General features: G+C 43.0%; 1 protein-coding gene across 2 annotated transcripts in view; it reads right to left on the bottom strand.

Moving 5' to 3' along the window:
* adamts3 (ADAM metallopeptidase with thrombospondin type 1 motif, 3) overlaps positions 1 to 26,218 on the bottom strand; it is a 151,012-nt gene that overhangs the window by 85,307 nt on the left and 39,487 nt on the right. For both annotated transcript variants that reach the window (XM_065026949.1, XM_065026950.1), the window contains exons 8-9: positions 448 to 561; positions 211 to 356 (exon numbers count right to left, since the gene is read on the bottom strand). In XM_065026949.1, coding sequence (XP_064883021.1) covers positions 211 to 356; positions 448 to 561 — 260 coding nt within the window. The remainder of the gene's footprint in view (positions 1 to 210; positions 357 to 447; positions 562 to 26,218) is intronic.

Raw genomic sequence — 26,218 nt, 5'->3', positions numbered from 1 at the left:
TAGGGGGAGTGTGGTGCTATGGGAGGAGTTAGGAGGAGTGTGGTGCTATGGGAGGAGTTAGGAGGAGTGTGGTGCTATGGGAGGGGTTAGGAGGAGTGTGGTGCTATGGGATGGGGTTAGGAGTTAGGAGGAGTGTGGTGCTATGGGAGGGGTTAGGAGGAGTGTGGTGCTATGGGAGGGGATAGGAGCTTGGGGGAACGTGTGTCTTACACTGGGTTGTTGCACTGGCGAGTTCTGAAGCGAACCCCGGTCCCACAGGAGCGGGAACAGGAACCATATTTCGTCCAAGAGCCCCAGGAGCCATCCTGCGTCACCTGGTTGACATTCTTCCACATGCAGTGACCTTTATAGCACCACTATAGAGGAGACAGAGGACAGTCAGACAGACACAACAACAAGCTGAGCTAATGGTTACGTAGTCATGCATAGTTTAGGAGGAGTTCTCACCTTCCCAGGAGCGCACTCAGTACCATCCAGAGGAGGGCCTTTTTTGGTCTTGCAGAAGTATGGGTTGTCAGGGTGACTGCACCACAGCTGCTTACATGGGTCAAATGTGCGAAACTGAAAGAAGAAGAAGAAGACATTTTAAAACGCTGTCTGTGGTTTACTGGGTTGGAGTTCCAATGGAACGATAGACAGGAGATGTTCAGGAAGCCAGTCAGCCAGCTGCAGTATGGCATATCATTATCTACCTACCTCATCCCCATAATGTTTTTATTTACTTTTTTGCTCTTTTGCACAACCAGTATCGCTACTTGCACATCATCATCTGCTCATCTATCACTCCAGTGTTAATTTGCTAAATTGTAATTACTTCGCTCCGATGGCCTATTTATTGCCTTACCTCCTTACTCCATTTGCACACACTGTATATTGTCACATTCTTTATTTCCTGTGTTTTGTCATTATTTAGTTTGGTCAGGGCGTGAGTTGGGTGGGCAGTCTATGTTTGTTTTTCTATGATTTGGGAATTTCTATGTTTCGGCCTAGTATGGTTCTCAATCAGAGGCAGGTGTCATTAGTTGTCTCTGATTGAGAATCATACTTAGGTAGCCTGGGTTTCACTGTGTGTTTGTGGGTGATTGTTCCTGTCTCTGTGTTTTGCACCAGATGGGACTGTTTTAGGTTTCACTGTGTGTTTGTGGGTGATTGTTCCTGTCTCTGTGTTTGCACCAGATAGGACTGTTTTAGGTTTCACTGTGTGTTTGTGGGTGATTGTTCCTGTCTCTGTGTTTGCACCAGATGGGACTGTTTGCGTTTTCTCACGTTTGTTGGTTTTGTTAGTTATCTCATGTGTAGTTTCTTTATAAATTAAAGAACATGAATAACCACCATGCTGCATTTTGGTCCGCTTCTTTTTCACCAGAAAACCCTTACATATATAGACTTTTCTATTGTGTTATTGACTGTACGTTTGTTTATCCCATGTGTAACTCTGTGTTGTTTGTGTCGCACTGCTTTGCATTATCTTGGCCAGCTAGCAGTTGTAAATGAGAAAAAGGTGTTCTCAACTGGCCTACCTGGTTAAATAAAGGTGTTCTCAACTGGCCTACCTGGTTAAATAAAGGTGTTCTCAACTGGCCTACCTGGTTAAATAAAGGTGTTCTCAACTGGCCTACCTGGTTAAATAAAGGTGTTCTCAACTAGCCTACCTGGTTAAATAAAGGTGTTCTCAACTAGCCTACCTGGTTAAATAAAGGTGTTCTCAACTAGCCTACCTGGTTAAATAAAGGTGTTCTCAACTAGCCTACCTGGTTAAATAAAGGTGTTCTCAACTAGCCTACCTGGTTAAATAAAGGTGTTCTCAACTGGCCTACCTGGTTAATATAAAGGTGTTCTCAACTAGCCTACCTGGTTAAATAAAGGTGTTCTCAACTGGCCTACCTGGTTAAATAAAGGTGTTCTCAACTGGCCGACCTGGTTAAATAAAGGTGTTCTCAACTGGCCTACCTGGTTAAATAAAGGTGTTCTCAACTGGCCTACCTGGTTAAATAAAGGTGTTCTCAACTGGCCCTACCTGGTTAAATAAAGGTGTTCTCAACTGGCCTACCTGGTTAAATAAAGGTGTTCTCAACTGGCCCTACCTGGTTAAATAAAGGTGTTCTCAACTAGCCTACCTGGTTAAATAAAGGTGTTCTCAACTGGCCTACCTGGTTAAATAAAGATGTTCTCAACTGGCCTACCTGGTTAAATAAAGGTGAAATAATATAAAGGTGAAATAAATAAAAACAATTTTAAAAATGTATGTGTATGGCTGAATGCATTTGATATTTTATTAGGATCCCCATTAGGAGACAGCTAGTCTTACTGGGGTCCAACACATATATCGAAAAATACATTACAGACAAAATACTTCCATTTAAAAACATGAACAGGTAGTGTGTGTGTGCATCTCTCAGTTAAACATACATGTCAGTACATACACACAACCAGTAGGTCACATGTCAGTCCAGCCACACAACCAGTAGGTCACATGTCAGTACATACACACAACCAGTAGGTCACATGTCAGTACAGACACACAACCAGTAGGTCACATGTCAGTACATACACACAACCAGTAGGTCACATGTCAGTACAGACACACAACCAGTAGGTCACATGTCAGTACATACACACAACCAGTAGGTCACATGTCAGTACATACACACAACCAGTAGGTCACATGTCAGTACACACACACACAACCAGTAGGTCACATGTCAGTACACACACACAACCAGTAGGTCACATGTCAGTACAGACACACAACCAGTAGGTCACATGTCAGTACACACACACAACCAGTAGGCCACATGTCAGTACATACACACAACCAGTAGGCCACATGTCAGTACAGACACACAACCAGTAGGTCACATGTCAGTACATACACACAACCAGTAGGTCACATGTCAGTACAGACACACAACCAGTAGGTCACATGTCAGTACATACACACAACCAGTAGGTCACATGTCAGTACAGACACACAACCAGTAGGTCACATGTCAGTACAGACACACAACCAGTAGGTCACATGTCAGTACATACACACAACCAGTAGGTCACATGTCAGTACATACACACAACCAGTAGGTCACATGTCAGTACAGACACACAACCAGTAGGTCACATGTCAGTACATACACACAACCAGTAGGTCACATGTCAGTACACACACACACACAACCAGTAGGTCACATGTCAGTACACACACACACAACCAGTAGGTCACATGTCAGTACACACACACACAACCAGTAGGTCACATGTCAGTACATACACACAACCAGTAGGTCACATGTCAGTACATACACACAACCAGTAGGTCACATGTCAGTACACACACACACAACCAGTAGGTCACATGTCAGTACACACACACACAACCAGTAGGTCACATGTCAGTACATACACACAACCAGTAGGTCACATGTCAGTACACACACACACAACCAGTAGGTCACATGTCAGTACATACACACAACCAGTAGGTCACATGTCAGTACACACACACACAACCAGTAGGTCACATGTCAGTACACACACACAACCAGTAGGTCACATGTCAGTACAGACACACAACCAGTAGGTCACATGTCAGTACACACAACCAGTAGGTCACATGTCAGTACATACACACAACCAGTAGGTCACATGTCAGTACATACAACCAGTAGGTCACATGTCAGTACACACAACCAGTAGGTCACATGTCAGTACACACAACCAGTAGGTCACATGTCAGTACATACAACCAGTAGGTCACATGTCAGTACAGACACACAACCAGTAGGTCACATGTCAGTACATACAACCAGTAGGTCACATGTCAGTACAGACACACAACCAGTAGGTCACATGTCAGTACAGACACACAACCAGTAGGTCACATGTCAGTACATACAACCAGTAGGTCACATGTCAGTACAGACACACAACCAGTAGGTCACATGTCAGTACAGACACACAACCAGTAGGTCACATGTCAGTACAGACACACAACCAGTAGGTCACATGTCAGTACAGACACACAACCAGTAGGTCACACGTCAGTACACACAACCAGTAGGTCACATGTCAGTACATACAACCAGTAGGTCACATGTCAGTACATACACACAACCAGTAGGTCACATGTCAGTACATACAACCAGTAGGTCACATGTCAGTACACACAACCAGTAGGTCACATGTCAGTACAGACACACAACCAGTAGGTCACACGTCAGTACACACAACCAGTAGGTCACATGTCAGTACATACAACCAGTAGGTCACATGTCAGTACACACAACCAGTAGGTCACATGTCAGTACACACAACCAGTAGGTCACATGTCAGTACATACAACCAGTAGGTCACATGTCAGTACATACACACAACCAGTAGGTCACATGTCAGTACACACAACCAGTAGGTCACATGTCAGTACATACAACCAGTAGGTCACATGTCAGTACATACAACCAGTAGGTCACATGTCAGTACATACACACAACCAGTAGGTCACATGTCAGTACACACAACCAGTAGGTCACATGTCAGTACATACACACAACCAGTAGGTCACATGTCAGTACATACACACAACCAGTAGGTCACATGTCAGTACAGACACACAACCAGTAGGTCACATGTCAGTACATACACACAACCAGTAGGTCACATGTCAGTACACACACACACAACCAGTAGGTCACATGTCAGTACACACACACACAACCAGTAGGTCACATGTCAGTACATACACACAACCAGTAGGTCACATGTCAGTACACACACACACACAACCAGTAGGTCACATGTCAGTACACACACACACAACCAGTAGGTCACATGTCAGTACAGACACACAACCAGTAGGTCACATGTCAGTACACACAACCAGTAGGTCACATGTCAGTACATACACACAACCAGTAGGTCACATGTCAGTACATACAACCAGTAGGTCCCATGTCAGTACACACAACCAGTAGGTCACATGTCAGTACACACAACCAGTAGGTCACATGTCAGTACATACAACCAGTAGGTCAGATGTCAGTACAGACACACAACCAGTAGGTCACATGTCAGTACATACAACCAGTAGGTCACATGTCAGCACAGACACACAACCAGTAGGTCACATGTCAGTACAGACACACAACCAGTAGGTCACATGTCAGTACATACAACCAGTAGGTCACATGTCAGTACAGACACACAACCAGTAGGTCACATGTCAGTACAGACACACAACCAGTAGGTCACATGTCAGTACATACAACCAGTAGGTCACATGTCAGTACACACAACCAGTAGGTCACATGTCAGTACACACAACCAGTAGGTCACATGTCAGTACATACAACCAGTAGGTCACATGTCAGTACATACACACAACCAGTAGGTCACATGTCAGTACACACAACCAGTAGGTCACATGTCAGTACATACAACCAGTAGGTCACATGTCAGTACATACACACAACCAGTAGGTCACATGTCAGTACATACAACCAGTAGGTCACATGTCAGTACACACAACCAGTAGGTCACATGTCAGTACATACACACAACCAGTAGGTCACATGTCAGTACATAAACACAACCAGTAGGTCACATGTCAGTAGATACATACAACCAGTAGGTCACATGTCAGTACAGACACACAACCAGTAGGTCATATGTCAGTACAGACACACAACCAGTAGGTCACATGTCAGTACAGACACACAACCAGTAGGTCACATGTCAGTACATACAACCAGTAGGTCACATGTCAGTACATACACACAACCAGTAGGTCACATGTCAGTACATACACACAACCAGTAGGTCACATGTCAGTACACACACACAACCAGTAGGTCACATGTCAGTACATACAACCAGTAGGTCACATGTCAGTACATACAACCAGTAGGTCACATGTCAGTACATACAACCAGTAGGTCACATGTCAGTACATACACACAACCAGTAGGTCACATGTCAGTACACACAACCAGTAGGTCACATGTCAGTACATACAACCAGTAGGTCACATGTCAGTACATACAACCAGTAGGTCACATGTCAGTACATACACACAACCAGTAGGTCACATGTCAGTACATACACACAACCAGTAGGTCACATGTCAGTACACACAACCAGTAGGTCACATGTCAGTACACACAACCAGTAGGTCACATGTCAGTACATACAACCAGTAGGTCACATGTCAGTACACACACACAACCAGTAGGTCACATGTCAGTACATACAACCAGTAGGTCACATGTCAGTACATACAACCAGTAGGTCACATGTCAGTACATACAACCAGTAGGTCACATGTCAGTACATACACACAACCAGTAGGTCACATGTCAGTACACACAACCAGTAGGTCACATGTCAGTACATACAACCAGTAGGTCACATGTCAGTACATACAACCAGTAGGTCACATGTCAGTACATACACACAACCAGTAGGTCACATGTCAGTACATACACACAACCAGTAGGTCACATGTCAGTACACACAACCAGTAGGTCACATGTCAGTACACACAACCAGTAGGTCACATGTCAGTACATACAACCAGTAGGTCACATGTCAGTACATACACACAACCAGTAGGTCACATGTCAGTACATACACACAACCAGTAGGTCACATGTCAGTACACACAACCAGTAGGTCACATGTCAGTACACACAACCAGTAGGTCACATGTCAGTACATACAACCAGTAGGTCACATGTCAGTACATACACACAACCAGTAGGTCACATGTCAGTACATACACACAACCAGTAGGTCACATGTCAGTACATACAACCAGTAGGTCACATGTCAGTACATACACACAACCAGTAGGTCACATGTCAGTACATACACACAACCAGTAGGTCACATGTCAGTACATACAACCAGTAGGTCACATGTCAGTACATACAACCAGTAGGTCACATGTCAGTACATACACACAACCAGTAGGTCACGTCAGTACACACACACAACCAGTAGGTCACGTCAGTACATTGGGCCGAGATTGCTGTACAACATTATAACACATTCAGTCTGTCTACAATCAGGCTCTCAAAGTGCTTGATAGGAAGCCCAACAGCAATCATCACTGTTACATCCTCAGAAAGCATGAGCTCCTGAGTTGGAAAAATCTTGTGCAATACACCGATGCATGTCTTGTATTCAAGATCCTAAATGGCCTGGCTCCCCCTCCACTCAGTACTTTAGTTAAACAGAAAACCCAAAGTCATGGCAGCTGATCCACAAGGTCTGCCATGAGAGGTGACTGTATAGTTCCCTTAAGGAAAAGCAACGTTAGTCAATCTGCTTTCTCTGCGAGAGCTTCCCGTGTCTGGAACACATTGCCATCAGACACACAAAACTGCGTCACCTATCACACCTTCACAAAAAACATGGTTTTAATTACTTAGCTCCATGGTCCTGGAATTCTCTCCTGAACATTTTAAGATTTGATGATCTAGTTTCGTTGGTGGAGTTTAAACACTTGATCGATGTATATATCATAGACGAGTGTAATTGTTTTTAGGCCAGCTGTTTTTAGTCAAGACTTTCGTGTTTTTAAAGTAAAATGTTTTTGTTGTACTGTATGTGTGTTTATAGTTGTGTTTAATGTTGTGTTAGTGTCTGCAAGTTGTTTTGTCTGAAACGTTGTTCTCCCTGCTGCTATTGGACCAGGTCTCTTGGAAAAGAGATGTTATCTCAATGATCAAAAACCTGTATAAATAAAGGTAAAATAAATCAAATGAAGACATGGCTAAAGACCAATCAGATTTGTGAACATAAAGACATGGCTAAAGGCCAATCAGACTTGTGAACATAAAGACATGGCTAAAGGCCAATCAGACTTGTGAACATAAAGACATGGCTAAAGGCCAATCAGATTTGTGAACATAAAGACATGGCTAAAGGCCAATCAGACTTGTGAACATAAAGACATGGCTAAAGGCCAATCAGACTTGTGAACATAAAGACATGGCTAAAGGCCAATCAGACTTGTGAACATAAAGACATGGCTAAAGACCAATCAGACTTGTGAACATAAAGACATGGCTAAAGACCAATCAGACTTGTGAACATAAAGACATGGCTAAAGGCCAATCAGACTTGTGAACATAAAGACATGGCTAAAGACCAATCAGACTTGTGAACATAAAGACATGGCTAAAGGCCAATCAGATTTGTGAACATAAAGACATGGCTAAAGACCAATCAGACTTGTGAACATAAAGACATGGCTAAAGGCCAATCAGATTTGTGAACATAAAGACATGGCTAAAGACCAATCAGACTTGTGAACATAAAGACATGGCTAAAGACCAATCAGACTTGTGAACATAAAGACATGGCTAAAGGCCAATCAGATTTGTGAACATAAAGACATGGCTAAAGGCCAATCAGATTTGTGAACATAAAGACATGGCTAAAGGCCAATCAGATTTGTGAACATAAAGACATGGCTAAAGGCCAATCAGACTTGTGAACATAAAGACATGGCTAAAGACCAATCAGACTTGTGAACATAAAGACATGGCTAAAGGCCAATCAGATTTGTGAACATAAAGACATGGCTAAAGGCCAATCAGATTTGTGAACATAAAGACATGGCTAAAGACCAATCAGACTTGTGAACATAAAGACATGGCTAAAGACCAATCAGATTTGTGAACATAAAGACATGGCTAAAGACCAATCAAACTTGTGAACATAAAGACATGGCTAAAGACCAATCAGACTTGTGAACATAAAGACATGGCTAAAGACCAATCAGACTTGTGAACATAAAGACATGGCTAAAGACCAATCAGACTTGTGAACATAAAGACATGGCTAAAGACCAATCAGACTTGTGAACATAAAGACATGGCTAAAGACCAATCAGACTTGTGAACATAAAGACATGGCTAAAGACCAATCAGACTTGTGAACATAAAGACATGGCTAAAGACCAATCAGACTTGTGAACATAAAGACATGGCTAAAGGCCAATCAGATTTGTGAACATAAAGACATGGCTAAAGGCCAATCAGATTTGTGAACATAAAGACATGGCTAAAGGCCAATCAGACTTGTGAACATAAAGACATGGCTAAAGACCAATCAGACTTGTGAACATAAAGACATGGCTAAAGGCCAATCAGATTTGTGAACATAAAGACATGGCTAAAGGCCAATCAGATTTGTGAACATAAAGACATGGCTAAAGACCAATCAGACTTGTGAACATAAAGACATGGCTAAAGACCAATCAGATTTGTGAACATAAAGACATGGCTAAAGACCAATCAAACTTGTGAACATAAAGACATGGATAAAGACCAATCAGACTTGTGAACATAAAGACATGGCTAAAGACCAATCAGATTTGTGAACATAAAGACATGGCTAAAGACCAATCAGACTTGTGAACATAAAGACATGGCTAAAGACCAATCAGACTTGTGAACATAAAGACATGGCTAAAGACCAATCAGACTTGTGAACATAAAGACATGGCTAAAGACCAATCAGACTTGTGAACATAAAGACATGGCTAAAGACCAATCAGACTTGTGAACATAAAGACATGGCTAAAGACCAATCAGACTTGTGAACATAAAGACATGGCTAAAGACCAATCAGACTTGTGAACATAAAGACATGGCTAAAGACCAATCAGACTTGTGAACATAAAGACATGGCTAAAGACCAATCAGACTTGTGAACATAAAGACATGGCTAAAGACCAATCAGACTTGTGAACATAAAGACATGGCTAAAGACCAATCAGATTTGTGAACATAAAGACATGGCTAAAGACCAATCAGACTTGTGAACATAAAGACATGGCTAAAGACCAATCAGACTTGTGAACATAAAGACATGGCTAAAGACCAATCAGACTAGTGAACATAAAGACATGGCTAAAGACCAATCAGACTTGTGAACATAAAGACATGGCTAAAGACCAATCAGACTAGTGAACATAAAGACATGGCTAAAGACCAATCAGACTTGTGAACATAAAGACATGGCTAAAGACCAATCAGACTAGTGAACATAAAGACCAATCAGACTAGTGAACATAAAGACCAATCAGACTAGTGAACATAAAGACCAATCAGACTAGTGAACATAAAGACCAATCAGACTAGTGAACATAAAGACCAATCAGACTAGTGAACATAAAGACCAATCAGACTAGTGAACATAAAGACCAATCAGACTAGTGAACATAAAGACCAATCAGACTAGTGAACATAAAGACCAATCAGACTAGTGAACATAAAGACCAATCAGACTAGTGAACATAAAGACCAATCAGACTAGTGAACATAAAGACCAATCAGACTAGTGAACATAAAGACCAATCAGACTAGTGAACATAAAGACCAATCAGACTAGTGAACATAAAGACCAATCAGACTAGTGAACATAAAGACCAATCAGACTAGTGAACATAAAGACCAATCAGACTAGTGAACATAAAGACCAATCAGACTAGTGAACATAAAGACCAATCAGACTAGTGAACATAAAGACCAATCAGACTAGTGAACATAAAGACCAATCAGACTAGTGAACATAAAGACCAATCAGACTAGTGAACATAAAGACCAATCAGACTAGTGAACATAAAGACCAATCAGACTAGTGAACATAAAGACCAATCAGACTAGTGAACATAATCCCTAGCTGTGTATTCCATGTTGTCTGTAGCTGGAAACACTTTTGCTTTTATGTATTTAGTTTTGTTGCTTTTTGTGCTTTTTGTCTGCATGCTACGTGTTGCTTGTTCTATGTTTCTCTGTCTGCATGCTACGTGTTGCTTGTTCTATGTTTCTCTGTCTGCATGCTACGTGTTGCTTGTTCTATGTTTCTCTGTCTGCATGCTACGTGTTGCTTGTTCTATGTTTCTCTGTCTGCATGCTACGTGTTGCTTGTTCTATGTTTCTCTGTCTGCGTGCTACGTGTTGCTTGTTCTATGTTTCTCTGTCTGCGTGCTACGTGTTGCTTGTTCTATGTTTCTCTGTCTGCGTGCTACGTGTTGCTTGTTCTATGTTTCTCTGTCTGCGTGCTACGTGTTGCTTGTTCTATGTTTCTCTGTCTGCGTGCTACGTGTTGCTTGTTCTATGTTTCTCTGTCTGCATGCTACGTGTTGCTTGTTCTATGTTTCTCTGTCTGCATGCTACGTGTTGCTTGTTCTATGTTTCTCTGTCTGCATGCTACGTGTTGCTTGTTCTATGTTTCTCTGTCTGCGTGCTACGTGTTGCTTGTTCTATGTTTCTCTGTCTGCATGCTACGTGTTGCTTGTTCTATGTTTCTCTGTCTGCATGCTACGTGTTGCTTGTTCTATGTTTCTCTGTCTGCATGCTACGTGTTGCTTGTTCTATGTTTCTCTGTCTGCGTGCTACGTGTTGCTTGTTCTATGTTTCTCTGTCTGCATGCTACGTGTTGCTTGTTCTATGTTTCTCTGTCTGCGTGCTACGTGTTGCTTGTTCTATGTTTCTCTGTCTGCGTGCTACGTGTTGCTTGTTCTATGTTTCTCTGTCTGCGTGCTACGTGTTGCTTGTTCTATGTTTCTCTGTCTGCATGCTACGTGTTGCTTGTTCTATGTTTCTCTGTCTGCATGCTACGTGTTGCTTGTTCTATGTTTCTCTGTCTGCATGCTACGTGTTGCTTGTTCTATGTTTCTCTGTCTGCGTGCTACGTGTTGCTTGTTCTATGTTTCTCTGTCTGCATGCTACGTGTTGCTTGTTCTATGTTTCTCTGTCTGCATGCTACGTGTTGCTTGTTCTATGTTTCTCTGTCTGCATGCTACGTGTTGCTTGTTCTATGTTTCTCTGTCTGCATGCTACGTGTTGCTTGTTCTATGTTTCTCTGTCTGCATGCTACGTGTTGCTTGTTCTATGTTTCTCTGTCTGCGTGCTACGTGTTGCTTGTTCTATGTTTCTCTGTCTGCATGCTACGTGTTGCTTGTTCTATGTTTCTCTGTCTGCATGCTACGTGTTGCTTGTTCTATGTTGCTATGGCCGCATCCCATACCTGATGCAGTGAAAATATTTTTTTAAATGTAATGCGGCATCTTTTTGTCTCAATAAATGAGATTTATGCAACATCTTTTTGAGTGCAAACCCATTACACCTCTATCTCTGACCGATAACAGAACCCAACAGTACCAATAGCACCATACAGAACCCAACACACCAATAACACCATACAGCACCAATAACACCATACAGAACCCAACACACCAATAACACCATACAGAACCCAACAGCACCAATAACACCATACAGAACCCAACACACCAATAACACCATACAGAACCCAACAGCACCAATAACACCATACAGAACCCAACACACCAATAACACCATACAGCACCCAACAGCACCAATAACACCATACAGAACCAATAACACCATACAGAACCCAACACACCAATAACACCATACAGAACCCAACACACCAATAACACCATACAGAACCCAACACACCAATAACACCATACAGAACCCAACAGCACCAATAACACCATACAGAACCCAACACACCAATAACACCATACAGCACCAATAACACCATACAGAACCCAACACACCAATAACACCATACAGAACCCAACACACCAATAACACCATACAGAACCCAACACACCAATAACACCATACAGAACCCAACACACCAATAACACCATACAGAACCCAACACACTAATAACACCATACAGAACCCAACACACCAATAACACCATACAGAACCCAACACACCAATAACACCATACAGAACCCAACACACCAATAACACCATACAGAACCCAACACACCAATAACACCATACAGCACCAATAACACCATACAGAACCCAACAGCACCAATAACACCATACAGAACCCAACACACCAATAACACCATACAGAACCCAACACACCAATAACACCATACAGAACCCAACACACCAATAACACCATACAGAACCCAACACACCAATAACACCATACAGAACCCAACACACCAATAACACCATACAGAACCCAACAGTACCAGTAACACCATACAGAACCCAACACACCAATAACACCATACAGAACCAATAACACCATACAGAACCCAACACACCAATAACACCATACAGAACCCAACACACCAATAACACCATACAGAAACCAACACACCAATAACACCATACAGAACCCAACACACCAATAACACCATACAGAACCCAACACACCAATAACACCATACAGAACCCAACACACCAATAACACCATACAGCACCAATAACACCATACAGAACCCAACACACCAATAACACCATACAGAACCCAACACACCAATAACACCATACAGCACCAATAACACCATACAGAACCCAACACACCAATAACACCATACAGAACCCAACACACCAATAACACCATACAGAACCCAACACACCAATAACACCATACAGAACCCAACACACCAATAACACCATACAGAACCCAACAGCACCAATAACACCATACAGAACCCAACACACTAATAACACCATACAGAACCCAACAGCACCAATAACACCATACAGAACCCAACACACCATACAGAACCCAACACACCAATAACACCATACAGAACCCAACACACCAATAACACCATACAGAACCCAACACACCAATAACACCATACAGCACCCAACACACCAATAACACCATACAGCACCAATAACACCATACAGAACCCAACACACCAATAACACCATACAGAACCCAACACACCAATAACACCATACAGAACCAATAACACCATACAGAACCCAACACACCAATAACACCATACAGAACCCAACACACCAATAACACCATACAGCACCAATAACACCAATAACACCATACAGAACCCAACACACCAATAACACCATACAGAACCCAACAGCACCAATAACACCATACAGCACCAATAACACCATACAGAACCCAACACACCATACAGAACCCAACACACCAATAACACCATACAGCACCAATAACACCATACAGAACCCAACACACCAATAACACCATACAGCACCCAACACACCAATAACACCATACAGAACCCAACACACCATACAGAACCCAACACACCAATAACACCATACAGCACCAATAACACCATACAGAACCCAACACACCAATAACACCATACAGAACCCAACACACCAATAACACCATACAGAACCCAACACACCAATAACACCATACAGAACCCAACACACCAATAACACCATACAGAACCCAACACACCAATAACACCATACAGCACCCAACACACCAATAACACCATACAGCACCAATAACACCTTACAGAACCCAACAGCACCAATAACACCATACAGCACCAATAACACCATACAGAACCCAACACACCAATAACACCATACAGAACCCAACAGCACCAATAACACCATACAGCACCAATAACACCACACCAGAGAACCCAACACACCAATAACACCATACAGAACCCAACACACCAATAACACCATACAGAACCCAACACACCAATAACACCATACAGAACCCAACACACCAATAACACCATACAGGACCCAACACACCAATAACACCATACAGAACCCAACAGCACCAATAACACCATACAGAACCCAACACACCAATAACACCATACAGAACCAATAACACCATACAGAACCCAACACACCAATAACACCATACAGCACCAATAACACCATACAGAACCCAACACACCAATAACACCATACAGCACCAATAACACCATACAGAACCCAACACACCAATAACACCATACAGAACCCAACAGCACCAATAACACCATACAGCACCAATAACAACATACAGAACCCAACACACCAATAACACCATACAGAACCCAACACACCAATAACACCATACAGAACCAATAAAACCATACAGAACCCAACACACCAATAACACCATACAGAACCCAACAGCACCAATAACACCATACAGAACCCAACACACCAATAACACCATACAGAACCAATAACACCATACAGCACCAATAACACCATACAGAACCAATAACACCATACAGAACCCAACACACCAATAACACCATACAGCACCAATAACACCATACAGAACCCAACAGCACCAATAACACCATACAGAACCCAACACACCAATAACACCATACAGAACCAATAACACCATACAGAACCCAACACACCAATAACACCATACAGAACCAATAACACCATACAGAACTCAACACACCAATAACACCATACAGAACCCAACACACCAATAACACCATACAGAACCCAACACACCAATAACACCATACAGAACCCAACACACCAATAACACCATACAGAACCCAACACACCAATAACACCATACAGAACCCAACACACCAATAACACCATACAGAACCCAACACACCAATAACACCATACAGAACCCAACACACCAATAACACCATACAGCACCAATAACACCATACAGAACCCAACACACCAATAACACCATACAGAACCCAACACACCAATAACACCATACAGAACCCAACACACCAATAACACCATACAGAACCCAACAGCACCAATAACACCATACAGAACCCAACAGCACCAATAACACCATACAGAACCCAACACACCAATAACACCATACAGAACCCAACACACCAATAACACCATACAGAACCCAACACACCAATAACACCATACAGAACCCAACACACCAATAACACCATACAGAACCCAACACACCAATAACACCATACAGAACCCAACACACCAATAACACCATACAGAACCCAACACACCAATAACACCATACAGAACCCAACACACCAATAACACCATACAGAACCCAACACACCAATAACACCATACAGAACCCAACACACCAATAACACCATACAGCACCAATAACACCATACAGAACCCAACAGCACCAATAACACCATACAGAACCCAACACACCAATAACACCATACAGAACCCAACACACCAATAACACCATACAGAACCCAACACACCAATAACACCATACAGAACCCAACACACCAATAACACCATACAGAACCCAACAGCACCAATAACACCATACAGAACCCAACACACCAATAACACCATACAGAACCAATAACACCATACAGAACCCAACACACCAATAACACCATACAGAACCCAACACACCAATAACACCATACAGAAACCAACACACCAATAACACCATACAGAACCCAACACACCAATAACACCATACAGAACCCAACACACAATAACACCATACAGAACCCAACACACCAATAACACCATACAGCACCAATAACACCATACAGAACCCAACACACCAATAACACCATACAGAACCCAACACACCAATAACACCAACAGCACCAATAACACCATACAGAACCCAACACACCAATAACACCATACAGAACCCAACACACCAATAACACCATACAGAACCCAACACACCAATAACACCATACAGAACCCAACACACCAATAACACCATACAGAACCCAACAGCACAAATAACACCATACAGAACCCAACACACTAATAACACCATACAGAACCCAACAGCACCAATAACACCATACAGAACCCAACACACCATACAGAACCCAACACACCAATAACACCATACAGAACCCAACACACCAATAACACCATACAGAACCCAACACACCAATAACACCATACAGCACCCAACACACCAATAACACCATACAGCACCAATAACACCATACAGAACCCAACACACCAATAACACCATACAGAACCCAACACACCAATAACACCATACAGAACCAATAACACCATACAGAACCCAACACACCAATAACACCATACAGAACCCAACACACCAATAACACCATACAGCACCAATAACACCAATAACACCATACAGAACCCAACACACCAATAACACCATACAGAACCCAACAGCACCAATAACACCATACAGCACCAATAACACCATACAGAACCCAACACACCATACAGAACCCAACACACCAATAACACCATACAGCACCAATAACACCATACAGAACCCAACACACCAATAACACCATACAGCACCCAACACACCAATAACACCATACAGAACCCAACACACCATACAGAACCCAACACACCAATAACACCATACAGCACCAATAACACCATACAGAACCCAACACACCAATAACACCATACAGAACCCAACACACCAATAACACCATACAGAACCCAACACACCAATAACACCATACAGAACCCAACACACCAATAACACCATACAGCACCCAACACACCAATAACACCATACAGCACCAATAACACCTTACAGAACCCAACAGCACCAATAACACCATACAGCACCAATAACACCATACAGAACCCAACACACCAATAACACCATACAGAACCCAACAGCACCAATAACACCATACAGCACCAATAACACCATACAGAACCCAACACACCAATAACACCATACAGAACCCAACACACCAATAACACCATACAGCACCAATAACACCATACAGAACCCAACACACCAATAACACCATACAGAACCCAACACACCAATAACACCATACAGAACCCAACACACCAATAACACCATACAGGACCCAACACACCAATAACACCATACAGAACCCAACAGCACCAATAACACCATACAGAACCCAACACACCAATAACACCATACAGAACCAATAACACCATACAGAACCCAACACACCAATAACACCATACAGCACCAATAACACCATACAGAACCCAACACACCAATAACACCATACAGCACCAATAACACCATACAGAACCCAACACACCAATAACACCATACAGAACCCAACAGCACCAATAACACCATACAGCACCAATAACAACATACAGAACCCAACACACCAATAACACCATACAGAACCCAACACACCAATAACACCATACAGAACCAATAACACCATACAGAACCCAACACACCAATAACACCATACAGAACCCAACAGCACCAATAACACCATACAGAACCCAACACACCAATAACACCATACAGAACCAATAACACCATACAGCACCAATAACACCATACAGAACCAATAACACCATACAGCACCAATAACACCATACAGAACCAATAACACCATACAGAACCCAACACACCAATAACACCATACAGCACCAATAACACCATACAGAACCCAACAGCACCAATAACACCATACAGAACCCAACACACCAATAACACCATACAGAACCCAACACACCATACAGAACCCAACACACAATACAGAACCCAACAGCACCAATAACACCATACAGAACCCAACACACCAATAACACCATACAGCACCAATAACACCATACAGAACCAATAACACCATACAGAACCCAACACACCAATAACACCATACAGAACCAATAACACCATACAGAACTCAACACACCAATAACACCATACAGAACCCAACACACCAATAACACCATACAGAACCCAACACACCAATAACAACACCATACAGAACCCAACACACCAATAACACCATACAGAACCCAACACACCAATAACACCATACAGAACCCAACACACCAATAACACCATACAGAACCCAACACACCAATAACACCATACAGCACCAATAACACCATACAGAACCCAACACACCAATAACACCATACAGAACCCAACACACCAATAACACCATACAGAACCCAACACACCAATAACACCATACAGAACCCAACAGCACCAATAACACCATACAGAACCCAACAGCACCAATAACACCATACAGAACCCAACACACCAATAACACCATACAGAACCCAACACACCAATAACACCATACAGAACCCAACACACCAATAACACCATACAGAACCCAACAGTACCAATAACACCATACAGTACCAATAACACCATACAGAACCCAACACACCAATAACACCATACAGAACCCAACACACCAATAACACCATACAGAACCCAACACACCAATAACACCATACAGAACCCAACAGCACCAGTAACACCATACAGAACCCAACACATCAATAACACCATACAGAACCCAACACACCAATAACACCATACAGAACCCAACACACCAATAACACCATACAGAACCCAACACACCAATAACACCATACAGAACCCAACACACCAATAACACCATACAGCAACCAACACACCATACAGAACCCAACACACCATACAGAACCCAACACACCAATAACACCATACAGCACCAATAACACCATACAGAACCCAACAGCACCAATAACACCATACAGAACCCAACACACCAATAACACCATACAGAACCCAACACACCAATAACACCATACAGCACCAATAACACCATACAGAACCCAACACACCAATAACACCATACAGAACCCAACACACCAATAACACCATACAGAACCCAACACACCAATAACACCATACAGAACCCAACACACCAATAACACCATACAGAACCCAACACACCAATAACACCATACAGAACCCAACACACCAATAACACCATACAGAACCCAACACACCAATAACACCATACAGAACCCAACACACCAATAACACCATACAGAACCCAACACACCAATAACACCATACAGAACCCAACACACCAATAACACCATACAGAACCAATAACACCATACAGAACCCAACACACCAATAACACCATACAGAACCCAACACACCAATAACACCATACAGAACCCAACACACCAATAACACCATACAGAACCCAACACACCAATAACACCATACAGAACCCAACACACCAATAACACCATACAGAACCCAACACACCAGTAACACCATACAGAACCCAACACACTAATAACACCATACAGAACCCAACAGCACCAATAACACCATACAGAACCCAACACACCAATAACACCATACAGAACCCAACACACTAATAACACCATACAGAACCCAACAGCACCAATAACACCATACAGAACCCAACAGTACCAATAACACCATACAGCACCAATAACACCATACAGAACCCAACACACTAATAACACCATACAGAACCCAACAGCACCAATAACACCATACAGAACCCAACAGCAACAATAACACCATACAGTACCAATAACACCATACAGCACCAATAACACCATACAGAACCCAACACACCAATAACACCATACAGAACCCAACACACCAATAACACCATACAGAACCCAACACACCAATAACACCATACAGAACCCAACACACCAATAACACCATACAGAACCCAACACACCAATAATACCATACAGCACCAATAACACCATACAGAACCCAACACACCAATAACACCATACAGCACCAATAACACCATACAGAACCCAACACACCAATAACACCATACAGAACCCAACAGCAACAGTAACACCATACAGAACCCAACACACCAATAACACCATACAGAACCCAACACACCAATAACACCATACAGAACCCAACACACCAATAACACCATACAGCACCCAACAGCACCAATAACACCATACAGCACCAATAACACCATACAGCACCCAACACACCAATAACACCATACAGAACCCAACACACCAATAACACCATACAGAACCAATAACACCATACAGAACCCAACACACCAATAACACCATACAGAACCCAACACACCAATAACACCATACAGAACCAATAACACCATACAGAACCCAACACACCAATAACACCATACAGAACCCAACACATCAATAACACCATACAGAACCCAACAGCACCAATAACACCATACAGAACCCAACACACCAATAACACCATACAGAACCCAACAGCACCAATAACACCATACAGAACCCAACACACCAATAACACCATACAGAACCCAACACACCAATAACACCATACAGCACCAATAACACCATACAGAACCCAACACACCAATAACACCATACAGAACCCAACACACCAATAACACCATACAGAACCCAACACACCAATAACACCATACAGAACCCAACAGCACCAATAACACCATACAGAACCCAACAGCACCAATAACACCATACAGAACCCAACACACCAATAACACCATACAGAACCCAACACACCAATAACACCATACAGAACCCAACACACCAATAACACCATACAGAACCCAACAGTACCAATAACACCATACAGTACCAATAACACCATACAGAACCCAACACACCAATAACACCATACAGAACCCAACACACCAATAACACCATACAGAACCCAACACACCAATAACACCATACAGAACCCAACAGCACCAGTAACACCATACAGAACCCAACACATCAATAACACCATACAGAACCCAACACACCAATAACACCATACAGAACCCAACACACCAATAACACCATACAGAACCCAACACACCAATAACACCATACAGAACCCAACACACCAATAACACCATACAGCACCCAACACACCATACAGAACCCAACACACCATACAGAACCCAACACACCAATAACACCATACAGCACCAATAACACCATACAGAACCCAACAGCACCAATAACACCATACAGAACCCAACACACCAATAACACCATACAGAACCCAACACACCAATAACACCATACAGCACCAATAACACCATACAGAACCCAACACACCAATAACACCATACAGAACCCAACACACCAATAACACCATACAGAACCCAACACACCAATAACACCATACAGAACCCAACACACCAATAACACCATACAGAACCCAACACACCAATAACACCATACAGAACCCAACACACCAATAACACCATACAGAACCCAACACACCAATAACACCATACAGAACCCAACACACCAATAACACCATACAGAACCCAACACACCAATAACACCATACAGAACCCAACACACCAATAACACCATACAGAACCCAACACACCAATAACACCATACAGAACCAATAACACCATACAGAACCCAACACACCAATAACACCATACAGAACCCAACACACCAATAACACCATACAGAACCCAACACACCAATAACACCATACAGAACCCAACACACCAATAACACCATACAGCACCAATAACACCATACAGCACCCAACACACCATACAGAACCCAACAGCACCAATAACACCATACAGCACCAATAACACCATACAGAACCCAACACACCATACAGAACCCAACAGCAACAGTAACACCATACAGAACCCAACACACCAATAACACCATACAGAACCCAACACACCAATAACACCATACAGAACCCAACACACCAATAACACCATACAGCACCCAACAGCACCAATAACACCATACAGCACCAATAACACCATACAGCATCCAACACACCAATAACACCATACAGAACCCAACACACCATACAGCACCCAACACACCAATAACACCATACAGAACCCAACAGTACCAATAACACCATACAGAACCCAACACACCAATAACACCATACAGAACCCAACACACCAATAACACCATACAGAACCCAACAGCACCAATAACACCATACAGAACCCAACACACCAATAACACCATACAGAACCCAACAGCACCAATAACACCATACAGAACCCAACACACCAATAACACCATACAGAACCCAACAGCACCAATAACACCATACAGAACCCAACACACCATACAGAACCCAACACATCAATAACACCATACAGCACCCAACACACCAATAACACCATACAGCACCAATAACACCATACAGAACCCAACACACCAATAACACCATACAGCACCAATAACACCATACAGAACCCAACACACCAATAACACCATACAGCACCAATAACACCATACAGAACCCAACACACCAATAACACCATACAGCACCAATAACACCATACAGAACCCAACACACCAATAACACCATACAGAACCCAACACACCAATAACACCATACAGCACCAATAACACCATACAGAACCCAACACACCAATAACACCATACAGAACCCAACACACCAATAACACCATACAGCACCAATAACACCATACAGCACCCAACACACCATACAGAACCCAACAGCACCAATAACACCATACAGCACCAATAACACCATACAGAACCCAACAGCACCAATAACACCATACAGAACCCAACACACCAATAACACCATACAGAACCCAACACACCATACAGAACCCAACAGACCATACAGAACCCAACAGCACCAATAACACCATACAGCACCAATAACACCATACAGAACCCAACAGCACCAATAACACCATACAGAACCCAACACACCAATAACACCATACAGAACCCAACACACCAATAACACCATACAGAACCCAACACACTAATAACACCATACAGCACCAATAACACCATACAGAACCCAACACACCAATAACACCATACAGAACCCAACAGCACCAATAACACCATACAGCACCCAACAGCACCAATAGCACCATACAGCACCCAAGAGAACCAATAAGTCAGTCCAACCCCCCTAGAAGTTTGACTCCCCTCTATTTCCCCCCTTTCTTCTTTAAGCTTGCTGACCCTATCATCGCCAAGCTTATCTCCGACCTTTCTCTCCTTTCTGGGGAGGTTCCCATCGTTGGGAAGGCAGCCACGAGTCATCCTTTATTTAAAGGGGAGTGACGGACTCCATCCTAGCTGGAGGGGTGCTCTCATCTTATCTAAGAACATAGACAGGGCTCTAACTCCCCTAGCTCCAAAATGAGATAGGATGCAGGCCAGGCAGCAGGCTGTTAGCCAGCCTACTCAATCACTTTTATAGCTACTGTTTACAGGCCTCCTGGGCCATATACAGCGTTCCTCACTGACTTCCCTAAAATTCCTATCGGACCTTGTAGTCACGGCAGATAATATTCACATTTTTGGTGACTTTAATATTCACATGGAAAAGTCCACAGACCCACTCCAAAAGGCTTTCGGAGCCATCATCGACATCATCGGTTTTGTCCAACTTGTCTCCGGACCTACTCACTGCCACAGTCATACTCTGGACCTAGTTTTATCCCATGGAATAAATGTTGTGGATCTTAATGTTTTTCCTCATAATCCTGGACTATCGGACCATAATTTTATTACATTTGCAAACGCAACAAATAATCTGCTCAGACCAACCAAGGATCATCAAAAGTCGTACTATAAATTCTCGGACAACCCAAAGATTCCTTGATGCCCTTCCAGACTCCCTCTGCCTACCCAAGAACTTCAGAGGACAAAAATCAGTTAACCACCTAACTGAGGAACTCAATTTAACCCTAGATGCAGTCACACCCCTAAAAACCAAAAACATTTCTCATAAGAAACTAGCTCCCTGGTATACAGAAATTACCCAAGCTTCCTGTTAAGGCCAGGCCTCCTAACTGTCCCTAGAATTTTCTAAGCTTTTAAGTCTTTATTGAAGACTCATCTCTTCAGTAGGTCCTATGATTGAGTGTAGTCTGGCCCAGGAGTGTGAAGGTGAATGGAAAGTCTCTGGAGCAACGAACCGCCCTTGCTGTCTCTGCCTGGTTGGTTCCCCTCTCTCCACTGGGATTTTATGCCTCTAACCCTATTACAGGGACTGAGTCACTGGCTTACTGGTGCTCTTCCATGCCATCCCTAGGAGGGGTGCGTCACTTGAGTGGGTTGATTCACTGACGTGATTTTCCTGTCTGGGTTGGCGTCCCCCCTTGGGTTGTGCCGTGCGGAGATCTTTGCGGGCTATACTCAGCCTTGTCTCGGGATGGTAAGTTGGTGGCTGAAGATATCCCTCTAGTGGTGTGGGGGCAGTGCTTTGGTAAAGTGGGTGGGGTTATATCCTGCCTGTTTGGCCCTGTCCAGGGGTATCGTCGGACGGGGCCACAGTGTCTCCCGACCCCTCCTGTCTCAGCCTCCAGTACTTATGCTACAGTAGTTTATGTGTCTGGGGCTAGGGTCAGTCTGTTATATCTGGAGTATTTCTCCTGTCTTATCCGGTGTCCTGTGTGAATTTAAGTATGCTCTCTTTCTTTCTTTCTCTCAGAGGACCTGAGACCTAGGACCATGCCTCAAGACTACCTGGCCTGATGACTCCTTACTGTCCCCAGGTCACCTGGCCGTGCTGCTGCTACGTGCTACCTGTCCCAGACATGCTGTTTTCAACTCTCTAGAGACATCAGGAGCGGTAGATATACTCTCAATGATTGGCTATAAAAAGCCAACTGACATTTACTCCTGAGGTGCTGACCTGTTGCACCCTCGACAACCACTGCGATTATTATTATTTGACCCTGCTGGTCATCTATGAACATTTGAACATCTTGGCCATGTTCTGTTATAATCTCCACCCGGCACAGCCAGAAGAGGACTGGCCACCCCACATAGCCTGGTTCCTCTCTAGGTTTCTTCCTAGGTTTTGGCCTTTCTAGGGAGTTTTTCCTAGCCACCGTGCTTCTACACCTGCATTGCTTGCTGTTTGGGGTTTTAGGCTGGGTTTCTGTACAGCACTTTGAGATATCAGCTGATGTACGAAGGGCTATATAAATAAATTTGATTTGATTTGTTCCCCGCTTGTGCTGTCACTCGTGCTCAGGCACTACAAGAGGGTGACGTGATAGATTTGTCGAACACTGTTCTGTTCAAAGAGGTTGATCAAGAGGATGGATTGTGTGATACCTCTGAGAAGCTGATCAACTCTGACAAACAGCCAAGAGTCAAAGAACGTTGAACTTATTGCTGATGCAATACAGTTACCAGTCACTCGTGAGCAGCTGATTGCTAACCAAAAGGTTGACAACAAGCTTGGTAAATGTTTTTCTAGTGTTGTCTCATTGGAAGATGTGAAGAAGAAGAACGTGGCTTACTTCATTGATGGTAATCTCCTCATGCGTAAATGGAAATCCCATGTTGACGCGTGTGGAGATTGGAATGCTGTTTACCAAATAGTGATTCCTTTCAACAAAATGTGTTATCCCTTGCTCATGATCACCAGTGGTCTGGTCATTTAGGAATTACAAAGATTTATCATCGGATCCTTCGACATTTCTTTTGGCCGGGTTTAAAACAAGATGTGGCTCAGTTCTGTCGGACACATGCCACACATGTCAGATAACAGGAAAACCAAATCAGGTTATTCCTCCCGCTCCTCTTTGTCCCATACCTGTCATAGGTGAACCATTCGAGCATGTGGTGGTTGATTGTGTCGGACCATTACCAAAGACAAAATCGGGTAACCAGTTTTTGTTAACGATTATGTGTATGGCTACAAGATACCCCGAGGC

This window comes from Oncorhynchus nerka, linkage group LG13 (genome assembly GCF_034236695.1).
Source record: "Oncorhynchus nerka isolate Pitt River linkage group LG13, Oner_Uvic_2.0, whole genome shotgun sequence".
NCBI lineage: Eukaryota > Metazoa > Chordata > Actinopteri > Salmoniformes > Salmonidae > Oncorhynchus > Oncorhynchus nerka.
This window is presented reverse-complemented; position numbering and strand designations above follow the sequence as displayed.